The following is a 26,040-nucleotide window of genomic DNA, read 5'->3' as shown; positions in this document are numbered from 1 at the left end:
AAAAATAGACGATGTATTTTACCTTCATATCATATATCTTCATATTGTTGACGTGTATATGGGTCATAACAGTAATAATCTATATGGATCTACTGAACCAATTTTGAAAATTCTTTAACCAATATAAAATTACATTATTCATGATTTTTTTTAATGTTAAACATGTCAATCTGTTTAGAAATAATCTATGTTATCTTGAATGGGGTTGGAACTCCTGAAGGTATAATATTTTCAATTGGTACCAAATAATAACATTACATCTAATCTTAACTAATATATAAAGCTGAAGCTGAGTTTGCTTGTTTATTTACTTGACCGCAATGATTACAGGAACTTTTGGTCAGATTTAAAAAAAAAATTTAGAGTTGGATAGCTCATTTTTTAAGGAAAGCTATACTATATATATCATTACACATAGACCAATAGGAGCAAAGTATGGAGGGTAAAGGTAAGGAGAGTCATCTTATATGGGAGAAAAGTTGAAAAAGTGTCCAGTGTATGCGCTAAATGACAGTTCAAAAATCCTCCACAATGGCGCTGGTGGATGCACAGGGTATGGTATGAATGTAGCAATCGTAGATGAATTGAAGTATGCCGAGTTAAAAAAATTAATGTCTTTATCGACTAAAGTAGTTAATTATTGAGAATTTCAACAACTTACGTTGTACAAAATATTGTGGTAAATATAACCTTACTTCCTTGTATCTCCATACTTCCTTGTTTATTTTACAAGCCTACTCTAACAATATTTATATTTGGCGCTTCTTTTAAGAGTTACCCTGATGCAAATGTGGCGCCATCCTAATTTAATACATTTTGACGACACTTTTTCATATACACAGATGACTCTCCTTACCTCTACCCTCCATAGAGCAAAGTACCAATGAAGAAGGTTTCAAAATCGGGGGGCCATTTTCGTGCAAATTATTGTCTGTATCACTTGTACGCGGACGAAGTCGCGAGGGACCGCTAGTACATAGACCGATATACTTCCAATTTGTATAATTCATGAACGTTACTTCAATAGTATAATTCAAATTATACTACATTATTTGAAATGATCCTTGTTAATCCTGAGAATAATAATTATTAAGGCTTATTTTCATTGCAAAGCAATTGACAAAAATATCAAAAGTACTTTAATATGAGATACATATCTTGCATAAACTAAATTAACTAAATATATAACTAAATAAATAAAAATTAAACAAAATATGAACTGTGGAACAAAAGGATCATTCAGGATCATATTATTTTTTTACTATTTGTAAATTAGGGATATTTTATACAATGGTCTAGTGAGAAAAGGAGAAAATTGACTAAGTGAGATACGTAGGCGGTTATAACGTAACCTAGCTTGGCTATTAGCTTGGTTTTATCGTATTATTTAATGTAAGCACGTCACTAGCATTTCTAATTTTTACAGTATTCAAACTTTTTGATTGGTCTGTTTGAATTTTAACCTCATTTTATTTTTCACTAATAATCATAACCATACATCTCATTGGTTAAATGATATTCTGTCAATAGTAAAACGGTTCTATTGGATGAAATGCTTTTTTTAGTCTCGCGGACAAAAATGGCCGCAGTGTTGAGTGTTGTCTTCATGCTAGAGGAGTGTGGTGCAAGGATTTTTAATTAATGAAGAGTTTCGTGTAATTAAATCAACATTATTATATTTTTATAACAAAAGTTACGTTTATATTAAAATCAGGATCGGTTGATACGATGTCTGAAAGTACTAGCCCTAGTGTGTTAAGTTATCTAAGACAGTACAGGTTTCAGAGGAAACCTACTCCTGGTTCCAGTGGCTCCTTGACAGTAACATCATCACCATCTGGTTCACGTAAGTAACAATCATAATGTTTCTATCAAAAACTTCGCTAAACGCACGTGTATAGGACATAATTGACGAAAAGATACGACCACGTTTACCGAATGCTATCGTCACATTTCAAGGTTCTCAGTTTTTGCGGTGCCGGTTTTTTGCTCGTAATTTCCTTTTCGTATAATATGAAAATCTTTTCTTCCGTGTAGAAATGTGCAGATGCTATGTATACATCTAATACATTAAATCACATTATGTAAAATATTGAAATTAGAAAATTATTAATAAAATTCACTTAGCTTGTTTCTTTTACCGTAAACGATGAAGAAATATAAAATACATACACTGGTCTAGTCTAAAAAATCGTTGTCCTTTAGAAATGAATGCATGTGTCTACTCTTGGAATCACGAAAGAGTAGGTATAAATTGTTCTGAACACCAAGGAATAGTAGTACAAAATTCAAAATTTCGCACATTAATTTTGATTTTATACTACTAAATCAATAACAGATGCAATACAGCTTATCATAATGCGTAAAACCATACACTGGCTACTATAAAAGCAAAGTCTCAGTGTACAATAATAATAATCATCTATAAAACAATTCTCTAAATCTCTAAAAAAAGTGTAGCTCAGCTTTAAAGTCTGAAATATCTTGGGCAGCAAAAGATCCATGATGCGGCCTCCTGACAAGAGGAGTGTCCTTGATGCAGGGCACTCATAAAGCTTATTATCAAAGAAGGACTGATTGCAGATAAAAGCATTTAAAAAATGCACATTTCCTAAAAAAAGTTAGAGGTGTGTGCTGGGGATCTGAAATGGAGGCCATAGCTCTAAGTACTAGGCTATCACAACTTCACATTATATCACTTGGAAAAGGATAGTGCTTTTAAGATACATCAATTTAGTTTAGGGATTTATGTACAATCAAATTGGCACCACTGTGTCTTTGTTATATAGGCAATTTTTTTTGGACTAATAGCTAGTAGATGATTCCCCTAATAAATAAGCTTTTAATAATTTGAATATACACATACATATTTCAGAGCACATCATTAGGATGCCAGCCCCAAACTTACCAAATAACAAAAATGCACCGATAGTATACAAGCGCATCAGAATTCAAGACTCTGACTCAGATGACTCGTCCCCTGCTAAGAAACCAGCTCCAGTTTTGGAACTGACTACTGCAGTCAAGGAGAGAAGATTTAGGAACATGATGGAAATGTTCCCAGATATATCCCCATTAGTAAGTAAAAGAATAGATTAATTGACTGAGCAATGCAAATTTTACTCTCTTGCTCTATGTTTATATTTCTGTAACTACTTTTTTCTTTGGTGTACAATAAAAGTGTATTCATTTATTCAATGCAATTAGAGCTTACTTGTGATACATAAATTTTTTCATCCTCTCTGATCCCATTGACCCAAGTATAAATTGCAAAATATATGTTAAAATGTACTTTGTGGGATTGGACTGAGTAATGTATAAGATACTTGCACTTGAATGAAACCATTCCTGAGCAAAAGCTATTATGAGGTCTAGGATGGTGTGTGCTTGCCTAGAATAATAAAACAGCTTCCATCCAAAAATTTATACCCATTTTCATGAAACCTAGGGAATACTTAAATGAGGGAAAAAACAGGTCAACAGCTAAAGTTACAACACCGATTTGGCGGTGCATAATCTTTAGGGAACTCATAAACTGACACTTGACATCTGACCTAAATCAATACGAACTATCACCAAATACCACACAGTGTGGCAAACATCACAGACAGGTCAAGTTATATGAGTTGCTTATTGAAAATCGGTTGGTTAGAGATAACTATATATACTTGATTGGGTGTACTTAGGCATTTCCTTGTTACAACGTTAGTGAAAACGGGCATTAGAGTTCTCTATATTTACAACTAATACTATTGTTTAGTGAACTTGGTGAATAAAGTGAATATGATTTTGTATAAAGGACTATATAAGCAATATAAAGCTTGGGTGTGAATTTTAAATGACAATGTGAGATGGTGATAGCCCAAAAAAACGCACGGCTAAGTTTTGCTAAGCTTTTTAGACCAGAGCGCATTTGGAACCCTCATAGCTTTATTGTTAAATTTACCAATATATTTATTGTCATCATCTCACTACCATGGACACATTTCTTATGTAATGGATGCATCATAAATGCCATCTATGGGCCTAAATGAATAAAGATATTTTTTACTTGGACTTATACAACTAAAACACTAAAGTATCTCTGCATTGTCTAGAATCTCATACAAGACTGAACTGTATGGAAAATGCACCCATATTTATATCAAAATACTCACAGGCACAATGTCATGAACTGGCTGTGAAACAAATATAATTTGAATTATTTCTTGAAAACTATTTATTAATTAAATAAGAATTATTAGCACATTTGCTAAAATACTGATCAATTTAATGAAATATTTGGCATATATTAAATTGTAGTTATCCACAGTTTTATTATGTACCCACTTTGTTGAATTATTGTAACACAAACAACAACAGAGTGTTCCCATAATTTAGGTCCATAATTATGCCTTATATTATTTTCTGTTTTTGCGAACCCCATAAATTGCTGAAATATAAAACAAGATTATTATGTATTACTATGTAGTAAAGAAGTATGTAAAAAATATTATCATGTTGAACTATTTTTAAGAAATAGTGATTAACCAAAAAATCTTAGTTTAAAATCTTTAGATATTATATATTTATTATCTTTATAATTGTTACAGTTTGTGAAAGGCACTCTCGTGAAGCACGGGTGGAATGAAGAGAGATCGAGGGATGAACTTCTTAAACATGATCCAGAAAGCGAAATAAGCAGTGCTGTTGTTGTATCACGGCCTGGCTTCTCAGGTCAACTGGCTCGGACTAATGGCATGAGCGTGGTAAGAGTGACCAGTGGGCCGAGAGGGCCAAGTACGGTGGTGAGAAGGACACTCTCTGGCAAGGGTGGTAGAGCAAGACGAGGCAGCAGTGGCAGCGAGGACGACGACTATGGAGTGCGGAAAGGAAAAGATGATCGAGTTTACGATAGGTGAGTATCCAAACCAAAACGCACACACACACGCGCATATACACACACACACACACACACATATAAACACACACACACATACACACACACACACACACACATATATACACACATACACACACACACACACACACACATATATACACACATACTCTCGCACTAGTTTGAAAGGAACATGAAATGAAATATTCCGCAATATTCAGCCCCCGTGATTTTTTGCAAAAAATTGTCATTTCCTGTTATGTAGATTATATGTAGACTAAAGTATGTATAAATCAAGTCAAACAAATATTTATGAATATAAATTTCTTCTTTCCAGTGATGATTCAGATAATGAAGTGACAGATGATTTGGTCGGAGATAAAAAGAAGGTGTTTGAGTTTCTTAACACGAGCACTGTGAATGAGCTAACACAGCTTAGTGGGTGCTCTCAGAAGAAAGCGGATGCGATCATGGCACTGAGACCTTTCAATGGCTGGTTAGATATGGTATGATTATTTTTATAACTTTTTATAGACTTGTGTTACTACAAACGCCCATGTCAGAAATATTTACAGCATCGCAGATTTACCATAGAGTAAATCATCATTATTTTCAACCCATATCTGGCCTAATACATGGTATGAGACTACCGTACAAATGAGAAGGGTTTAGGCTATGGCCTAATGGACTATTGTCCATCAAGCTGGCCAAGAGCGTGTTTGTAGACTACTTACACCTTGAAGGACATTATTGAGGTCTCGTCAAAACATTTATCTGAAGCGTTAAATAAATATTTAATTATTAAAAAAAACACCAAAACGTTTTGTGTGCCGGAGATTGAAATCAGCCCACCTATAACCGCAATAATATGTAGTCTACTTGCTTATAGGTACTAAGTTCCTTCCTTTCCATTTTCTGTTCCATTTTCCTGTTATAATACTAAGGATTACTTAAACGATAAGAAAGCTTGGTGTGCTCTAGCTTCATAGCTTAATATAAATTAACTGTGAGATGGTGATAAAAAAAAAATTTACCCGGCTAAGTTTGTTGTGGGCTCTTGTTAGACAAGGGCGTGATTGGAACCCTCGTAGCTTTAGGTTTAAGTTGGCGAACGAAGTTACCATACCCTTACAATTATGTAAACATATATGTATGAACGCTCCATAAGTGCCTGAAATTTTGAATTTGAAATTTCAATTTGGTTCTACTGTTTGGTGGTACTTATTTTTTTTTTTTTATCTTATTTTAATGGACCAAGCAGATGGCCACCCTGATAGACAGTGGAAAACCATCGAAACAGTTCACAAGGCATGCAAGGAGCCCTTCCTGCAACATGCCATCCTGTGTCCATCAACCTCAGGCATAGTTGTTAGGCCTCATATGCCTGTAATAACCCTGGCACTCACACCCTTCAGACTGGAAGCAATGCAACAATGCTGCTTAGCGGCAGAAATAATCATGGTGGTAGTACTTCCTGAGCTCTGTCAAAAAACCTCTATTACTATTTTTAAATGCATGTTTTAAAATATTGATACATACATGTAAATATACTTGACGGCCGATTGGCGCAGTGGGCAGCGACCCTGCTTCCCGAGTCCAAGGCCGTGGGTTCGATTCCCACAACTGGAAAATGTTTGTATTAAGAACATGAATGTGTTTCAGTGTCTGGTTGTTTTTTAATTATTATAAGTATTTATGTATATTATTCATAAAATTATTCATCAGTTATCTTAGTACCCATAACACAAGCTTCGCTTACTTTGGGACTAGATGGCGATGTGTGTATTGTCTTAGTATATTTATTTATTTATATTTACAATCCCTCTCTTGTTCTCCATAATAATTTTCTGCTGAAAATACGTATTGCTCTTACACAACACAGTTTTTAATTAGATCATGGATTTCATAAACAATTGCTTGTATCCCATATTTAAGTTTTAATTGATAAACAGGTAGAGAAATTCAACTCCAACAAATTAAGCACGGAACTCCTTAATTCGACTCAAGAACTACTCTGCACAAGAAATAACATACAGCGACTAATGAAGAAATGTATAGGGCTGGCCCAGCAGCTAGAAGCGGCAGTCGCTGCGGGTGCGGGGAGGTTGCAACAGCCAACTTCCCTGGATTCTAGGTAAGTTAGCACGCACATGTACACACGCACATACCCACACACCTACATACACACACACACACCCCTACACACACACACACACACACACACACACCCACACACTAACTAAAACACACACAAACACATCGACCCTTTACCGGCCCACTAAAGGGTCTCCTCCCGAAATGATCCACCACGCTGGCCCAGTGCGGCTTGGTGGATTTCACACGTCTTTGAAAACATTATTGCAGAACTCTCAGGCATGCAGGTTTCCTCACAATGTTTTCCTTCACCTTTGAAACAAGTTATATTTTAAATACTTAAAACGCATGTGCGTGCTGGGAACTCGGCTCACCGAAAGTGAAGCCGATGTCCTAACCACTGAGCTATCACCGCTACAAAGTTTGCACATTCCTTAGCTATTATCACAACTGGATGTTGGAATATCTATTATACGCCTTAATAATAGTCTAAATTACGCTTAAGAGATTTAAGTCTGTCTCCGCTATAGTAAAATAATTTGTATTCAATCTTTACATAGAATAAAACAAAGTCGCTCTCCCTGTTTGTGAGCCTAGATCTTTTAAACTACGCAACGGATTTTAATGCAGTTTTCGGCAACAGATATAATGTTCCTAGAGCAGTCACTAGGATTTGCATGAAAAAAACCAAGAAATTCATAAATTTGTTATGCGATGTAACTGACACATGCATCCGTGCGACGCCGGCACGGGTCGTTAGTTAAATATAAATAAAAAGCTAGCAGCGTAATTTATCTTTGCTATACGTGCGTATGACGCTTGCGGCCTGTCTACGAGACGTACTAAACTTGTATAAAAGACACTTGCGACCTGTATACGAGACGTACGAGACTTGCATAAACGACATTTGCAACCTATATACGAGACGTTCTAAACTTGTATAAAAGACACTTGCGACCTGTATACGAGACGTACTAAACTTGCATAAACGACACTTGCAACCTATATACGAGACGTACTAAACTTGCATTAAAGACACTTGCGACCTATATACGAGACGTACTAAACTTGCATTAAAGACACTTGCGACCTATATACGAGACGTACTAAACCTGTATAAAAGATGCTTGCGGTCTGCATACGAGACATACTAAATTTGCTTAAAAGACACTTGCAACTTGTATTCGAGACGTATTAAACTTGCATAAAAGAAGCATGCAGCATGTATACGAGACGTACTAAACTTGCATAAAAGACACTTGCTACCTGTTTAAGCGTCGTACGAAACTTTCATAAACAACACTTTTGATCTAAATACGAGACGTACTAAATCCGCTTAAACGATACTTGCAACCTTTATACGAGACGTACTAAACTTACATAAACGACACTTGTAACCTATAGACGTAACGTACTAAACTTGAACTTGCATAAAAGACACTTGTGATCTATATACGAGACGTACTAAACCATTATAAACGACACTTGCGACCTGTATAAGAGACGTACGAGACTTGCATAAACAACATTTGCAACCTATATACGAGACGTTCTAAACTTGCATAAAAGACACTTGCGACCTGTATACGAGACGCACTAAACTTGCATAAAAGACACTTAAGACCTGTACACGAGACGTACTAAACTTGCACAAACGACACTTGCAACCTATATACGAGACGTACTAAACTTGCATTAAAGACACTTGCGACATATATACGAGACGTACTAAACATGCATTAAAGACACTTGCGACCTATATACGAGACGTACTAAACCTGTATAAAAGATGCTTGCGGTCTGCATACGAGACATACTAAATTTGCTTAAAAGACACTTGCAACCTGTATTCGAGACGTATTAAACTTGCATAAAAGAAGCATGCAGCCTGTATACGAGACGTACTAAACTTGCATAAAAGACACTTGCTACCTGTTTAAGCGTCGTACGAAACTTTCATAAACAACACTTTTGATCTAAATACGAGACGTACTAAATCCGCTTAAACGATACTTTCAACCTTTATACGAGACGTACTAAACTTACATAAACGACACTTGTAACCTATAGACGTAACGTACTAAACTTGAACTTGCATAAAAGACACTTGTGATCTATATACGAGACGTACTAAACCATTATAAACGACACTTGCGATCTGTATAAGAGACGTACGAGACTTGCATAAACGACATTTGCAACCTATATACGAGACGTTCTAAACTTGCATAAAAGACACTTGCGACCTGTATACGAGACGCACTAAACTTGCATAAAAGACACTTGCGACCTGTATACGAGACTCACTAAACTTGCATAAAAGACGCTTGCGGCCTGCGTACAAGACGTGCTAAATTTGCATAAAAGACACTTGCGAACTGTATACGAGACGTACTAAACTTGCATAAACGACACTTGTAACCTATAGACGTAACGTACTAAACTTGAACTTGCATAAAAGACACTTGTGATCTATATACGAGACGTACTAAACCATTATAAACGACACTTGCGATCTGTATAAGAGACGTACGAGACTTGCATAAACGACATTTGCAACCTATATACGAGACGTTCTAAACTTGCATAAAAGACACTTGCGACCTGTATACGAGACGCACTAAACTTGCATAAAAGACACTTGCGACCTGTATACGAGACTCACTAAACTTGCATAAAAGACGCTTGCGGCCTGCGTACAAGACGTGCTAAATTTGCATAAAAGACACTTGCGAACTGTATACGAGACGTACTAAACTTGCATAAACGACACTTGTAACCTATAGACGTAACGTACTAAACTTGCATAAAAGACACTTGTGATCTATATACGAGACGTACTAAACCATTATAAACGACACTTGCGACCTGTATAAGAGACGTACGAGACTTGCATAAACGACATTTGCAACCTATATACGAGACGTTCTAAACTTGTATAAAAGACACTTGCGACCTGTATACGAGACGTACTAAACTTGCATAAAAGACACTTGCGACCTGTATACGAGACGTACTAAACTTGCTTAAAGAACACTTGAAGCGGGGTTAGGGTTGCCTGTTTTCGCCTCTCTTAGATTTGAAAACCTGAACCGAGTACCAACCAGGTTTGGCGACAATGAAACCGAGTAAATCTCGGTACTCGGTTACTCGGCGAAACAAGTACTCTGTGCATCTCTAGTGTTAAACTATAGTGTAAATACTTCCTCGTCTATTTATTAATGTTAAAGGCTTACAGAGAATTTATACCAATGATTTATTATTTCCAGCTTAAAACTTGCCCCATATCAGCTGATCGGTCTCAACTGGCTGGCTGTACTCCATAAACAAGGTGTATCAGGGATCTTGGCTGATGAAATGGGGCTCGGGAAGACAGTTCAAGTGATAGCATTCCTGGCACATTTGAAAGAGACTGGGCAAGCGAGAGGAACGCATTTGATTGTTGTGCCCGCTTCTACATTAGGTAAGTGCCGGCAGATCAGAATACAGTCTTCACCAACCCTCCTGTTCTCGCGTGGAACGGGCACCTGGGATTACCAACGTCAGTCCAGCGTGGTGATAATTTATTTATTTATTATATAAACACTCTTTATTTGAACACAAAAAAATACAGAAGTTGAATAAAAAAAAAGCAGACAGAAGCAGTATACAAAAGGCGGCCTTATCGCTTAGTAGCGATCTCTTCCAGACAAACTGACTGCGATAATTTAAACATTAGAAGTAAGAATAAACTTACAGTGCAATGTACTAGGTTACATAAAATTCATAATTCAGGAAATTGCATATAATTCTACAATAAACTACCCATTGACATCTTGGAGATGTCTCTTTTCAAAATTTAAAGTTTGTATTAAATGTAAGCTTATATAAAAGTGCTATTATAGTATAAAGGACTATGTAATCGATAAAAAAGCTTGGGTGTAAATTATTGCTCTAACCAGGTTGCTCTTCTAATAATTTTAAATGACAATGTGAGATGGTGATAACAAAAAAAAAACACCCGGCTAAGTTTGTTGTGGGCTTCTTACGGACGCGTTTGGAATACTCGTAGCTTTAGTTTTAAGTTTACGAATATGGTATGTTAGATATTTTTATATTGTTACAGATAATTGGAGCAGTGAACTCACCCGTTGGTGTCCAGCTTTACGTGTGAGCAAGTATTACGGACCCCCCGAGGAGCGGCGACAACTACGTATAGAATATTCTAGAGGCCTGGACAAAATTGATATTCTGCTTACCACGTGAGTAGTCCGGTAGTTTTGTCTAATGGGAGGCTTCTGCCGTGGCTAGTTACCAACCTGACGACAAAGACGTGCCGCTAAGCGATTTAGCGTTCCGGTTCTATGTTACTTAGAAACCGATTAGAGATATGCGTTTAACATAATAATCAATTACCATTATGTGAGATTGCAGTCAAGGGTTAACTTTTAGCGCAATAAATGCACATGCAATAACTATTGTTGCTAAAAAAAAGTTAATTTTTTAACCTGGCACTGACTAACTAATGTAAGTTCATTTTTAACCGACCGAGTTCTGAATTCGATTGTACTTTCTTAACAAAAAAAATGTCTACGAACTTATTTGAAAAACTTTTTTTTTGTTTCTCGGTTTGAGACTTAAACCCCCTTTTTTGTTGGGGAGTTACTCCCTGGTCGCGCCTAAAAAAGTTTTACTTAGAAAACATTTTTAACTTTTTCTTTTTAACTTTTGGTCGCTGACTATTTATGATTATTGTAGATACACAATGGTGAGCAGTTGTCCTGAGGAGCGCAAAATGTTCCGAATAACGCCCTTACACTACGTCGTGTACGACGAGGCGCATATGCTTAAGAACATGTCGACGCAGAGATACGATAACCTACTCAAAATTAAGGTATGTAATCATTACAAAGAGCAGACATGAACTAGTGTTACAGTAATTTTATAAAGTGGGAAAATAATCATACTTTTAATAACTATAAATTGATATTGCCCAGATTATTTAAATAATTTTTATTTAATTAATAAATAACAATTAAAACAAGTAACAATTAAAATTATATTTAGATGGCCGATTGGTGCACCCTGCTATCCGAGTCGAAGGCAGTGGGTTAGATTCCCACGACTGGACATTGTTTGTGTGACGAGCATAAATGTTTTTCAGTGTCTGGGTGTTTATATGTATATTATTCTAAGTATTTATGTATATTATTCATAAAAATATTCATCAGTCGTCTTAGTAACCATAACACAAGCTACGCTTACTTTTGAGCTAGATGGCAATGTGTGTTATGTCGTAGTATATTTATATATTTATTTAATGATCTATTTGTCCCTTTGGTACCTAAGTTAACTATTATTTAGCAGTTGATAAACTTTTTTTTAAATTTGCAATTTTTTGGCAATTTATAATATTCATTTATTTTAAGTAGACCAAATATTATACTATATTATTAGACCACATATTAACAGTTATTGCTTTTTTACGGTACATTCTCGATGTTATAGAATATTAAGATACACACTTAAAGTTTCACTAGAAGTTTTGGAATGAAACCATCTGTTTTTTTTATTTCAGTCAAAACACAGGCTTCTTCTAACGGGCACACCGCTACAAAACAATCTAATAGAACTGATGTCGCTTCTCTGCTTTGTGATGCCGCATATGTTCTCTGGGAAGACTGATGATCTCAAAAACTTATTCCAGAAGAATGCTGTGAGTTATAATTGATTTTTGATAAGTTCAGTTATTTTTAAATTTACAAACTGTCTTTCGCCATTCTACACAATATACCACAAAACACCGCGTCGCATCACTCGTCCACTTTTTCAATTCGTCAGCTCAATTCATAAAATCTACAACCCTATAATAGTAGGGGAGCCCAAGCGGGGATTTCGGGATTTACTAAAGCGCGGCAGATTAATATACAGGGGGATACCTTGTACCCGGTTAAGTACCTCCACAAAACATGAGGCCCATATATAAGGCCGCCCGTGAAGGATACAGGATCAGATTAGTAAAAAAAAATTGACCATCAGAAATTCTCGAGCGCGTCAGATTAAGGTAGGGTGAGTTAATTACATCCTAAAAAGTGTATATTCCACTAATCTGACAATTTGAGAGTGACGTAAAAAAGGGGAGGGCAACAAAGTTGTAAAAAAAATACGTCATCTCGACATTCTCGATCGTAGCTAAATTTTTTTTTATCTTGAAGGAAATAATTCAAGAATAATGAAAAATATATAATCTGACGATTTCCGCAAGCCGAAATAACAAAAATTCGTCGATAAAGTTAAATGCGTGCAGCTGCGTGTTGCCTACATTTCCTTCTCCGCGTTTCTAACATTCAATTGTTTTAAGCTTTTTTTTTATAAATACATGTAATTTACTAAAAAAGCATACACTTATATTTTATTTGCATGCTATTTCCTGAGCTTTTTAATTAATTAAGTTCAATGATTTAAAAAAATAAGAAAAAAAATTTTTGGAAAGTGGTTTTTTTGGAATAACTTTTAACCGGCTTTATCGATTAACTTCAAAAACTAATCCGCCTTTGAGCTTAAAAAACCACGTCGATCGCCACCAAGCTGGTCAAAATCGGTTGATTCGTTCGAGAGATATCGTGAACGAAAGAAACCCGAAAAATTGTTTTTTCGGGATTACTCCGAAATTTGTGGTTCGAACAATTAAAATTGCAAAATTACTTACGAGGATGATAAAACAGCGTCGAATGGTGCCAACCGCGTGAAAATTGGTTGATCCATTCAAAAGTTATTGCGGTTTGGAAATTCCAAAAATAGTGTTCTATGAAACTTTTATGAGACTTTCGAGCTGGGAGAGCTCGAATGCATAGAAATATTATTTCTTTGAACTCAGCGAACTCAAAATATCACATAAATTATATTTTGAGCTCAAAAATGTCATAAGTACAATTTCAAGCGCCCAGGAATGGAATTAGCGAGAAGTTGCAGGGATGGCCTTTAAAGTGAACCGTTTTTCTAATTTTTTTTTTGTCAGATCAGGCGAATCCCTCTAGATAATCGTCAGATTATGAGACAGTACGTTTAGAACATAAAGATGAACCATATATATCTTAATCTGACGCGCTTGAGTATTTCAAAATGGCGATTTTTTTTTGCACATTATGAAAATGGCCGCGAGTTTGCGTCCCATCGAAATCGTCAGATTAGTGAATGAGAGCTTTTTTTTTGTGTACTTAACACTCCCTTAGAAAATCTGACGCGCTCGATTAAATTTTTTTTTTTTTCATTTTCAACCCTTAAATACAACCACCCGCATCATGCAAACGATCAGATTAACATACGTACATTATTAAAAATACGTAGGGCATTGATGCTATCAATATCTGATGCGCTCGAGGATGTCTATGCAACAGTTTTTTTTTTACATATTTAAAAATCTATAGCCGCTTCCCCCACCGATGTAAAGGTATATATCATATAACATTTTTTTCTTCTTATCATCTAAGCTTTGCATCCCAATAGGTCTCTACGACGCTCGAGTAAATCCCCATTTAGCCTCGTGGGTTCCCCTACTATAAATTGAGCTATCAAATACAAAAAAGATATTTCTAATATGGTTGATAGTGGATTTACCTTCCACTAGATCCGAAATTTTTTGATTATTAAATAAAAACTCCAATAAACCAAAGCTGTATTTTCCAGCCCGTCAACAATATAAATTGCTGGATGGTTTCACGTGTCCTATGATCAGTGGCGCACACTTCATACGTGCGCAAAAGCACTGCCTACCCAAATTATTTTTTTGTATTTGCTTTATGCATACCCTGACCGAAGACCCTATACACGCCACTGACTTGGATGAGACACTTAAAAATATCCAGTTTCTAATCAGTTTCTTACCTTTACAGAAAGCGAAAACAACGAAAAAAGTAGAGCCAAATTCCGAAGATGACGTGCCAGCGTTTGAACAAAGCCAAATTACACAAGCCAAGAGGATAATGAAACCATTTGTGCTACGTCGGTTAAAGAGTGAAGTGTTACAAGACTTGCCCAAGAAGACAAACCATACTGTGCCGTGTCCAATGTCAGAGAAGCAGGAGAGGCAGTACAAAGATCTCATCGCTGGCTTCTCAGCTAAGGATGGAACTGTAAATATGTTTTCTTCAAAGTTTATTATCATCATCCTCAGTCTTAATGCTCGTTTTCACCGAACCTAGTAGCTTGGAATTTCGCGAACTCTTATATGATGTGTAACGAGCGTAGGAGCCGTCTAAATTTATGACACCGATTCGAAGGATTGTAAAGTTTTGGGGACTCGTAAATTGACATATCACAGATGAAAAAAAAAAATATTTTTTATTAATCTTATATTTATACATATAATATACAACTACAATATGTAGTTGTATATTACATTTATATATTTGTGTAATGTTATATTTCATTTATTGCACCACCTACCTCTTTTCTAGATTTAGTCGTTTTGCGTCTTTGGTTGCCTGGAAGAAATCGCTATGTAGCGATAAGGCCACAAAATTGTACTCTCTCGATCTACGTCTATATCTCTGTAACTACTTCTTTCTTTGGTGTACAATAAAAGTGTATTCGTTCATTCATTCATCTGAAATCCATGCGAAAAATGTAAAATATGATAACACAAACACAAAATATCACACCTTGTAACAAGGACCATAGACAAGTTATACGTTATTCTCGTAGACATTGCCTTGTCCGTCGTTAGTGATAACTGCCATAAATGTTCAAAGATGGGCACAAGCCTCTGTACTTAATTTAGCAAAGGTCATGTATTTGATCATTAGCCAGGTTTTAATTAATCCAGTAATAGAAATTTCGAATTTTATTTGCACCGATAAATTATAAACAGCGTTACGTATAAATAAGTTAGTTTTTTAATATAAATCCCACTATACTTTTACAGATACACGCAACTGTTGAACAAAACGGCATGTCGATGATGATGGACATGCGGAAACTAGCCAATCACCCACTCCTATTGCGATACTTCTACGATCAGAATACAACGAGGAAAATTGCAAGCAGACTCGCCAAAGACCCGAACTATAAGGAGAAAAACGAAAATTACTTGTTCGACGATCTCATGTGCCTATCTGACTTTCAGATGCATCAGCTCACACAGCAATACCCTGTAAGTAATCGGGATCTAATTCAACATTTGGATGTATGTATTTTAACTAATTAATTTACTTCCCCCAACTATATACAACGTGTAACAGAATTACGAAACATTATTGAAGGATGCATAAGTATATTCCATAAGGAATCACCCTGTGAATATATTTATTATTAAACCATATTATACCATACACACGAATTCAAAACATTTTAAGGTAAAAAACCGACACGCGCATTGTACCAACGCTACGCGACGCGTACCTAATAAAGTGACAGTTTAATTTTGCAATTCTGAATTATTTGTTATTTTGCTCACATCTAAGAACTGATGGCATTATTATATTTCAAGTTTCTTCTAAAAGAAGGATTAGAACTAATGGAACTAAAATAATTGTGAAGTGTAATGTAAAGACGTGGCTACCTTATTAGTTGCGTGCATTTGGCGTGCACTATGTTTTCGGCTAGGATTGGCCGACAGTGCTTATATATGAAGTGTATGCCACTGCTTTCATATCTTAACCGCTTAGAAATTTACAATGGCAGAGAGTAGATAAGACAGGCTTTATACTAAATATCCAATGGCCGTTTGCAGTGTATCAGTGGATATGCAGTGCCGGACCCACTAATAGAGGATTCTGGGAAGTTCGAAAAGCTGGATGAACTATTACCAAAACTTAAGGACGAGGGTCACCGAGTGCTAGTGTTCAGTCAGTTCACAATGATGCTGGACATCTTGGAGCCTTACATGCGGTTGCGCAACTATCGTTACCTGAGGCTGGACGGCAGCACTGCAGTGAATGACAGGTAACTAGTTAATTGAAGATTTCCAAACGGACTTACAAATAGATTTTAATAGGTTTTACATAGTTACTCGTAGTAATGAACGTTAGAAGAAAAAATAAACTAGCAGTGCAGTACACTAGACTACACAAAATAAGCAATTCATTTAAAGGAAATTGTATACAATTTTACAATAAATTACCGGTTGATATCTTGGGAATGTCACTAAAGAAGTTCAAAGTTTGTATTAAGTGAAAGCTTATAGAAAAGTCCTATTATAGTATAACGGATTACGTAAACGATAAAAAAGCTTGGGTGTAAACAATTGCTCTAACCAGGTTGCTTCTTAAATATTTTCTAATGACAATGTGAGATGCGGATAACAAAAAGAACACCCGGCTAAGTTTGTTGTGGGCTTCTTCTTAGACCATGGCGCGATTGGAACCCTCGTAGCTTTAGTTTTAAGTTTACGATTGTAGTTATCGCCATGACTACTCACTGCTATGTACACATTTTGTATATAATAACGCATCAAAAGTGCCATCTATGTGCCTATTTGAATAAAGAAATATTTGACTTTGACTTTAATAACTAACTAAATTCTGTCAAAACTGAACGTTGATCATTAAATATTTTTGTTATACATATATATATGTTATAACAGGCACTTAAAGCATCTTTGTCTTGTATATGTATTCAAATTAACAATGTAACATCACAGCTGTCTTACACAATTTGTTTATAATTGTTAAATCTTATTTAACAACATTCAGGTACTGAATCAGTTTTTATTTTTTAACTTTAATAGAGCTTGACCACAATCTCACCTACAGGGCTAGCACGGGCGGGAGACAAAAGTTATATCCCCCGATTATATCCCCTGACAAGGGATTTAATTAACGCCCACCTGCTAAAGCACGGGAATATGGAATAGAAGAAGTTAACCCCCGTTTATTAATACACATGTTATATGGATATTATTTCCACTTGTGCCTAAGTGCTCTGAGAGTTGATAACGCTTTATCAATGAGGCCTCCGGCCCCACAATCATTGCCCCATCGGCCAAGACAACATCGTTTTGATAGACGACCAAAGTCAACATAGAATGCCACGACACATCCATCCTCCAGATCCTTTGGAATTCCACGAAGGAGTACTCAAGGATGCGTTATTAAGATTGTATCCTCATGTTGGCGCCAGACCTCCTGGACTGGCCTCTGTGGGAGAAGATCAATTTATATCCTTTCCCCGGGATATAATTGTCTCCTGCCCGTGCTGATGGAAAGTATGTGGCCTAAGATGGGACGCGCTTGCTTAGAAGATGATATAAAGATACCCAGGTTGTAAGAATTAGGAAACACAGAACTCTGAAGGGCTTTCCAAACCACAGCCATGTGTATAAGAAAAGATGATGCAAATCGCTTTGTGCGTGTTTTTGGGATATTAACGTACGTACGTACGTAGGGATGAAAACACGCACGGTGTCTTGCAGTGCGATGGTAGGTTAGGTGGGGATAAGATCGAATAGTATCAGTTGTATTGAACTATGTATAACTTGGGTTTTCTTCTGTTTTAGACAAGAATTAATAGATAGATATAACCAAGAAGACGTGTTCGTGTTCCTTCTGTCGACCAAGGCGGGTGGTCTGGGCATCAACTTAACAGCTGCGGACACTGTTATCATACACGACATCGACTTTAACCCTTACAACGATAAACAGGCTGAAGACAGGTAAGATGAATACAATGTGTAAATAAAAACCGAAGAATACTTCACAGGCTTTAGAGGTTCATTATGTACTGTCTCTGAGATATATCTGTGAAACGGAAACCTAACAGTTTTGGAGTAAACCACTGCTAGAGTTTTTACTAAAAGAAATCAGATACAGCCCCAAAATCACATGCAAAATTAAAATGAAATCATATGACTCGTGTTATTAGGTACGCATCGTACTATGCGCGTGTCGGTATTTTATCTCTAATAGGGTTGTCATAAGTAAACACTTACAATGTTTTGAATTCTGGAATGGAAAAAATAAATATGCTTCTTTTTATTTAATATTTTTACAGTGTGATTCCTAATGAAATATACTTAAGATCCTTCAGCATTATTTCGTAATTCGGTTACACGTTGTATAGTATTTCTGAACGACAATGTCGTTTTTCTCAGCCTATGAGTGGCACAGACTTATCTCATAGCAGTTAACTTCACACATTGCTGGGCATCAATTATTATGACATATCTGTTAATAACAAAAACCGAAGCACAAGAATAATTTGGCACTATCCTTGAGTTGATGCAACCCCGATTTTCCTCCTGGCTGGTATAAGTAAACATAAAATTTCTCAAAAAAAAACTAGGAAGTAAACCCATTATGTCACTATTTTGGTTCAACTCTGAAATCAAACACCAGGATATGCAGTCATAATCTGCAGTCGAATAAATTCAAATTCAAAATTCAAACTTCATTTATTTCAAGTAGGCCTAACATAAGCACTTTTGAAACGTCAAGCCTGTGTAGTGACTCTACCACTGGTTCGGAAGGCCGAAGGCAGAATATGCTAACTACTATACCAACAGGCTTAGTTACTGAGTAGTACTCACTTGCTTAGTACTCAACAACATTACTTATTATCATCAAAAGCTGATAACAGCCCACTGCTGGACTAAAAGCCTCTCCCAGGAGGAGGGTTTGCCCATAATCATACTTGGCAGACTTTATGGCGCAGTAGAGGCTCGAAATAGTACAGAGGATGCTTTAGCCCGTTCTCTGTGATATTCCCTTTGTCGCTTCATAAGACAGCCTAGAAAAAATCAGGGCTATCCCTTTTTGACTGTATTCTAATCTGCTCTAAAGTATAATTGTAATCCAAAGAGGTATTTTCCAGAATAAAGCCTGGTTTTATATTTTATACATGTACTTGTAGAACCTAATATTGCATAATAATATTTCAGATGTCACAGAATGGGGCAGGTTAGACCAGTGACAATCTACAGGCTGCTTAGTGCGGGTACAATAGAAGAAGGTATATACCAAGTGGCACAAGAAAAGCTCAACCTGGAGAAACATGTTACTGGCATTGACGGTATGTTCAAAGCAATGTTAAATCTTACATTTGAAATTATGCAAATACTCTGTACTCTATTCGGCAATAGAATTTACATTCCTGAGTAAAAAACTGTATAATTTGTTATATACATTTGCATTACTATGTCTGGTGGGAGGCTTCTGATGAGGCTAGGACCACCGACAAAGACACGCTGCTTAGCGATTTTGCGTTCCGGTACGATGTCACGTGGAATGTTAAATCCTTACCCGAGAAATTGGCTTTAAATTTTTATTCTGTGCATTTAGTTTTAGTTTAACTGGTGGCAGCACCAGTATAAGTTTTATTAGCTTATATTACTGAAATTTTACACTTTATGAAATACTTATATTCGTACTTAATTTAACTTGTCCAGCTATGCTTTTTATTCATATGTTTTTGAGTGGCTGCTTTAAAAAAAATATTATTCAATTCTATTAATATCATTTCAATTTATGAAATTAAGGCAAATTGTTTCCACATCCCAGAAAAATGTGTTTGTATATTCTAAATAATAAAAATCTTGTCTGCAGAAAACGAACCAACGGAACAAAAGAACGTTGTGCGTCTACTCTCGTCCGCACTTGGTCTGAGTACAACAAACAAATGACAGGGGGCCATGGAGGGCGTGATCGTCATCGAATAGCGACAAGTAACACGCTCGTCAGCTCGTCATGACACAGTAATGAACACTCGCCGTGACCACACTCGTCATGACTAAAGACAAAATAGTGACTGAAGCAATGCATGTAAATTGTTAACTAAAAAAAGTAGCGCGCCTCTTCTACACATGACTGCATTTGTCATGACAAATAATAGTAATTGAAACAGTGCATGCAAACTGAAAATACCGTAACAACAGTGCTAAGTTGAAACAACAAGTGATATTAATAAAAGTGTGTGTAATTTTTTTGATTTCTGCAAATAACTATAGTGCGACCAAGATGTTTATCTGAAACTTTTTTCTGTGAAGTTATTTGTGTGTTTGGATCATTTACTGTGCCGAACTTCTTGTAATATGTATCTTCCACTTTATGTTTAAACCACATTTAAAATATGTTCCACTTAAATTATTGCATCTCCAATTGTATAACATTGTCAGTATTGCAGAATTTTGAGTATAGTAATGAATTTAAGTGAACAGATAACATTTCTTTAAATGTGCACTGCCTATTTATACACAATACATTGAGACTGGTATACATTATATATTAAGCTAGATGCATACTTTTGACACTGTTCCTGTGCAACCTGTTATGCTGTTACACTTGTGTGTGTGTGTGCTGTGTAAAGTATGTTTCTGTCCTAATCATTATTTTTAATACAAAATATTTAAAAGTTTTCTATTTTGCTGTATATGGCTAGTTGATTTGGCCTACTCCCTATGTGTGTGCAAGTCTTATCTTTTTGAGACACAATTTGAACTAAGAATTCAATTCGCCTTTTTAACATTGAATTTGATTCTTTTGCAATAAATGAATGAATATACTTTTATTTTACACCAAAAAAAGTAGTTACAGAGATATAAATATAGAGCTAGAGAGTATAATTTGGTACAATAAAGATAAAAAAGCTTTAGTAAATTTATACCAACCTTATTTTGTATTAAAAATGATGAGATTATCCATTACATTAGTACCTTTAATACATAAAATAGATAGTTTTGTACAGAATCTAAGAATACATTGAAATAGTAATTTATTGCTGAAAGGGAAAAAAATATTAATTCTGCGTTGAAATTGTTTTTGGAATAAGCTATGCTGTCATGAATTAATTATAATTATTATGTATTTGCTAAACTAACTAAAAGTTAAGAAGTGATGGATTAATTCTTAGCATGCAAAATCTCATTTAGCACTTTACGAATTAAATGTAGTAATTAAAAGTTACCGCGTTCAGAAAGTAAAACTAAATTACTTCATGTAAGCAGGGTATAGATAGCATTGACCATAGCAACAATATAAATGCTAAAAATGTTTTATTTTGTTCAGCAAATAATGTTCACACAAGAATTCGCAGGCTAATGAAATTAATGAAAAAAAAGCATTACCATTGGTAATTAACACCTGTTAAGATTGACGTGTCTGCCACAACCGAAGCAAAGGGAGTTACATAATCACAAAATTTGGAATACTAGAAACTAAAATGAACTAAATTTAATATTATTAAAAAAAGTCTGTGTCAGGCATATAATCAAATAAATTAACAAAAAAGCGTTTTGGAATTAAAATATATCTGCTTAATGATTTGGTTGTAAACAAATCCTTAACTAATTAAAACTAACAGGTTTTGCCATTGTTTTGCAACTGATGCCTATTTAAAAAGATGGCATAGCATGCCACTTCTAAGACCTGTCAATTTAGTTAAAAATTTATTGGTTTCCTGAATTAAAAATTAAAAATATCATTATCACTACAGTATTACAACCCTGGGTGGTCAAGCAAATTTCTCTATTTGAGGCGGTCAAATAGACTCAACTCCCAAAACCCTCATATCCCTCTCAACTCCCATCACTCCACAAACCCCTACGTCATCCTCGGCCTCTACGCCCCTCCCATTTTCCCTCCATCAACCTCTTTGGGGCTCTTGTGCTTTCCATGCGTTGCACATGTCCCGCCCATTGCATTCTTAACAGTTTAAAAGTTTCGACGACAAAGGTTTCTTTAAAAAGTTCTTAGTTTGTGATTGTACCAAATGCGCCAAAAACCATTATTCTATATAGCACCAAACACTGGTCTCTACACCTTCTTCATCATCTTTCTTGCTTAAGACCCAACACTCAGCGTCGTATATAAGTATTCGTCGGAGCAGTCTAACAGAAGAGTATTTTCAGACTCTTCTGAATCTAAAAATTAAACTGAACTGATAATTAGACTATAGGTAAACTTTTCTTTTCTCAAGCATGGCACTAATTGGAGGACTGTCAAAATGGTGTAGTTACAGTCACATCTTTAAGTAAATTGACAGGTCAAAAAGTAGTGCCATCTTTTTGGAAAATGGAAGAAAGAACTGATCCTTTTAGAAAAGACTTTTTTATGTTAGGGATTTCATTTAATTCTGGATTTGTATATAACTGAATTGCACTGTTTGCTAAAAAAAAACAAATTATTACTTAAAAGGGTAAAAAGTATATATAGATGTTAAGATAGAGAAGTAACTAAACCTATGAAATTGCTTGCATAATGTATCTTACAGTGATATTACGAAGTATTCGATTATTCAATAAAAATCATTAAACTTGCAAAGTATCATGGTGTTAATAAGATAACAAAATTAAATTGACAGGGGAATTTTTGGGTAGTTTAATTAACATCGTTATGCTTGAGTTAATAATTTATTTTAGTCAATATAGCCAATATTTGGAATCGAACCAACCAGAAAGCATCGTCGCTATAATTCTACGACAGTACAATCTCACAACAATACTATTAACTTAATGCATTTTAGTGATTGACTTTACAATCTTTTCTAGAATTTTAATCCAGTATATTTTTATTATTGAATTTATTATAATTTCTATAGTTTAGAATTGATTCTCTATTGCATTATAATCTTGACACATTCATAATTTGCAGCTTTTTTATTTGACTACAAACAATTCCATGCCATATGGCTGTATGTAACTTACAGACTATGGTTGGCATAGAAATAGTAAAAAATAATTTGTTGCAGCATGCAAATAAAAAAAAGTGAGATCACTTAATAAAAAAGTAAATATAGAAAGTTTAATATTAAACTGAATAAAAGAATAGAAGTATTAAAAATTTTAATAGAATACTAAGAAAACTGTTATGTAACAAAACAATTCTTTCCAAAACAGAGTTAACCCCTAGTACATGTTTGTACATGGTTTTCGGGTATCAAAATAATATTTGTCAGAATATCCAAATTACAAAGAGGTTCCACGATTGAATTCTCTATCTGTTTACATTGAACGTTAAATAAGCGAAACTGCATTTAAATTGGTTCATCCGTTCGACCATAACATCGCTTTTGCGATTGCCAACCTTATTGCTATTGTAACAAGTTCTATATTTGTTTATTCGTTTGTTATCTAATACCAGCTCTAGCGTCGTAATGAAATAATACAAAATGTGTAAAATAAAAAATATGACTTATGCAATCAGACCCAACACTCATAAGAGAGCTAGAACCCAGAGTTTTAATGTCATTAAAAAAAACCTCTAGTAGTATGTATTTTATCCAGTGTTTCTATACTCGAAAACGAGATCTGTTTAGGGGTACAGCAATAAAAATACTTAAAATTGTAACGAAATTATAATATTATTTAGTAATTACGTATTCCTACCATAACCGAATAAAATAAAATCAATTTGTGAATGAATGAAAAAATATATAATTTTAGGAAATTTTATGTATTTCCAACATGTCGGAATATGAATCAATAGGCTTGAGAGTGCCTTTGGGCCTGAATGGGTTGCGCGCCGCTGTGAATAATTTTGTATTTTAGTTTTAACACTGAATTAGCTTATTTATTTATCTTTAGTTTAATATTAAGTAGTATAATTTAATTTTCATCGATAATTGCATTCCTATAATAAGTATGTTTTTGTTGCCTTAATTCAAGTATGTGTGTGTTTTTCACTGAAACGAGGATAAGTCCCAAGTCCCATTACTTGAAAATTTTAATAATACTGTATACTATAATAGCATTGTATATATATTGTATGTAAATAGCAGAAACAATATTTTTTCATATGAAAAGTACAGCGCTATATTAGTCTCTAGAATAAATATGTAAATTAATAATTTTTTGTTTTTGTAAAATTAACAAATTATTGATTACAATTCTCTTTTTGTCATAAAATGAAAACAAAGGTGTGTAAAACTTCATAAGTGAAAATAATGACTGGAATATTTCGCATGTCAGTCTACTGTCGTAAAAATTCCAAAGTCGTTAAAAATACTAGGACATCGGTAGAATATATGAATATGCTTCAAATTTCGAAAACTGGAACTCTGATTTATAATTTTTTTTAAAACTAGTACTTAAATAAAACAATTTCGGAGAAAATTCTCTATGGATATCGAATACAAACGCTCTAACGTACTGTTTCCCAAAACAATCATCGCCAAATAAATTAGCTACGGATTTATTCGTTAAAAATTGTTTGCACTTTATTGTCATGATTTTTTTTAGGATTTTCAGTATCAATGTCTTGAGCCGGGTCAATTGCATCATTTCCCCAATCCGATCACTGCTGTATCACTAATTTTAAAGTATCAAACGACATATATCATTGTGAACGGCTCCTTTGATATCGTGTGATTGTTTGCGCATCAATTTGTCCAGTAACAGTTAGGGCTTGTTTAACCACCTTCTGACAAGTGTCGCATACCTTTAACGTAAGTTTTGCCATTTTCTTACTATATGTCAAGAGCCAAAGACAAAATATGCTGAATAAGCTATCCGACGCTTGTCTTAGATAGTGAAACAACCCCTTATTTTAAAGTTTTATGGTAAAGTGTATTTTTTTTAATTTTTTTAAATTCTGTTTTATTGTTACGTTATTGCTTAGTCGCAAGGATTAGGCGAAGATAAGGCAAAGGTAAGGTAAGGCTTAAAAACAGTGCTGCGACTTTTAGTGTGCAGCTTTTCTGAGGAAGCTTCCTTATAACACATTTTTATATTATTTAGAACTGATACAAATGTTAGAATTTTACACAAATGTGTGACATAAATGAGGATTTTTAGGCTTTTTTATTCCTTTCGGATACAGTGATGGGCTCGCAAATATACGGTATCTACCCAGCTCTGAGCGCAATATGAACGTTGCTTAGCTAACGGTCTTTAAAAGAAAAATCTACTTGTCTATCTTTTTATCCGGTAAAATATACACTTTTTTACTATAACAACTAAATAATTAATCTATATAACAGATAGAGGAAGTTTAGAAAATTGACACAAATAACGACCGTACTTTTGAAAGGCGCGCTTTAATTACTTTACTTAATTGATGTGCGTTTATTCTACACTTGATTTTTAATGAATAATTTAGAAATGTAATAATTCTGATGATCATTAAAATGTATTAAGTTAATAGATAATTTATGGAAACGTG

General features: G+C 34.9%; 1 protein-coding gene across 1 annotated transcript; it reads left to right on the top strand.

Annotated features, from left to right (window-relative positions):
• The first annotated feature begins 1,603 nt into the window (after nt 1-1,603).
• LOC120628624 (SWI/SNF-related matrix-associated actin-dependent regulator of chromatin subfamily A containing DEAD/H box 1 homolog) lies at nt 1,604-26,040 on the top strand. Its single transcript, XM_039897091.1, has 15 exons — nt 1,604-1,846; nt 2,876-3,078; nt 4,593-4,897; nt 5,217-5,385; nt 6,832-7,013; nt 10,243-10,436; nt 11,079-11,214; nt 11,711-11,846; nt 12,531-12,668; nt 14,845-15,084; nt 15,876-16,103; nt 16,683-16,894; nt 18,447-18,602; nt 19,827-19,957; nt 20,491-26,040. The coding sequence occupies exons 1-15, from the start codon at nt 1,729-1,731 to the stop codon at nt 20,565-20,567; spliced, it is 2,625 nt and encodes an 874-aa protein (XP_039753025.1). The 5' UTR covers nt 1,604-1,728; the 3' UTR covers nt 20,568-26,040.

The sequence above is a fragment of the Pararge aegeria genome, chromosome 13, assembly GCF_905163445.1.
Source record: "Pararge aegeria chromosome 13, ilParAegt1.1, whole genome shotgun sequence".
Taxonomy (NCBI): Eukaryota; Metazoa; Arthropoda; class Insecta; order Lepidoptera; family Nymphalidae; genus Pararge; species Pararge aegeria.
Note: the sequence above shows the minus strand (reverse complement) of the source record. Positions and strands in the feature narration are given on the sequence as shown.

Coding starts and splice junctions, on each gene's coding strand:
- LOC120628624 (XM_039897091.1), top strand. CDS start 1,729: ATGTCTGAAAGTACTAGCCCTAGTGTGTTAAGTTATCTAAGACAGTAC. Junction 11,215..11,710: donor ATTGATATTCTGCTTACCAC/GTGAGTAGTCCG, acceptor TGATTATTGTAG/ATACACAATGGTGAGCAGTT. Junction 16,895..18,446: donor AGCACTGCAGTGAATGACAG/GTAACTAGTTAA, acceptor CTTCTGTTTTAG/ACAAGAATTAATAGATAGAT.